Raw genomic sequence first — 499 nt, 5'->3', positions numbered from 1 at the left:
CCCGGGGGTGCCTTCAGGGGCACGAGCATGCGGTAGACAGTGTAGCATCCATCGGGACCCCTGCCTTCAAAGCCAACGCCCACCCCAATGGCTGGCTGCAGCCGTGGCATGAAGTAATCCTGGGGAACTGTCTGACAGACGCTCAGAAGCTCATCAATCAGCTCCTCCACCACCTTGCACTTGTTTCTCCTGGACTTCAGTGGCCAAATGGAGAACTCCGGGTAAAACCTGCTCGCGTAGGTGACGTCACCAGGGTCTCCATGGCACACGGGCTCCTTGATCTCCCTGTCGTATTCATTCAATAGGTCAAGCAGTAGTTCGCATGACATTACTGCTTGCCGTTCCCTGTACCAGTTGCGGATGTAGAGGAAGAGCAGGAAAAGCAGCAGTACAGCCAAGGCCCAGATTTTCCAGGACTGCAGTGCAGAGAAGTACACCCACATCCTGCCCTCCTCCACATTCTTTCTATGTCCTCCAGCAGCTTTGTCATCTGCTCTCG

General features: G+C 55.3%; 1 protein-coding gene across 1 annotated transcript in view; it reads right to left on the bottom strand.

Moving 5' to 3' along the window:
- The window catches only part of LOC109367919 (inositol 1,4,5-trisphosphate receptor-interacting protein-like 1), a 2,618-nt gene extending 2,161 nt beyond the window's left edge, over positions 1 to 457 (bottom strand). Inside the window, exon 1 of the mRNA XM_031553723.1 lies at positions 12 to 457. Within this exon, the coding sequence (XP_031409583.1) occupies positions 12 to 443 (432 nt within the window). The 5' untranslated portion in view covers positions 444 to 457. The remainder of the gene's footprint in view (positions 1 to 11) is intronic.
- Between the last annotated feature and the right edge of the window lie 42 nt (positions 458 to 499).

Source organism: Meleagris gallopavo, chromosome 5 (assembly GCF_000146605.3).
Source record: "Meleagris gallopavo isolate NT-WF06-2002-E0010 breed Aviagen turkey brand Nicholas breeding stock chromosome 5, Turkey_5.1, whole genome shotgun sequence".
Lineage (NCBI taxonomy): Eukaryota > Metazoa > Chordata > Aves > Galliformes > Phasianidae > Meleagris > Meleagris gallopavo.
Note: the sequence above shows the minus strand (reverse complement) of the source record. Positions and strands in the feature narration are given on the sequence as shown.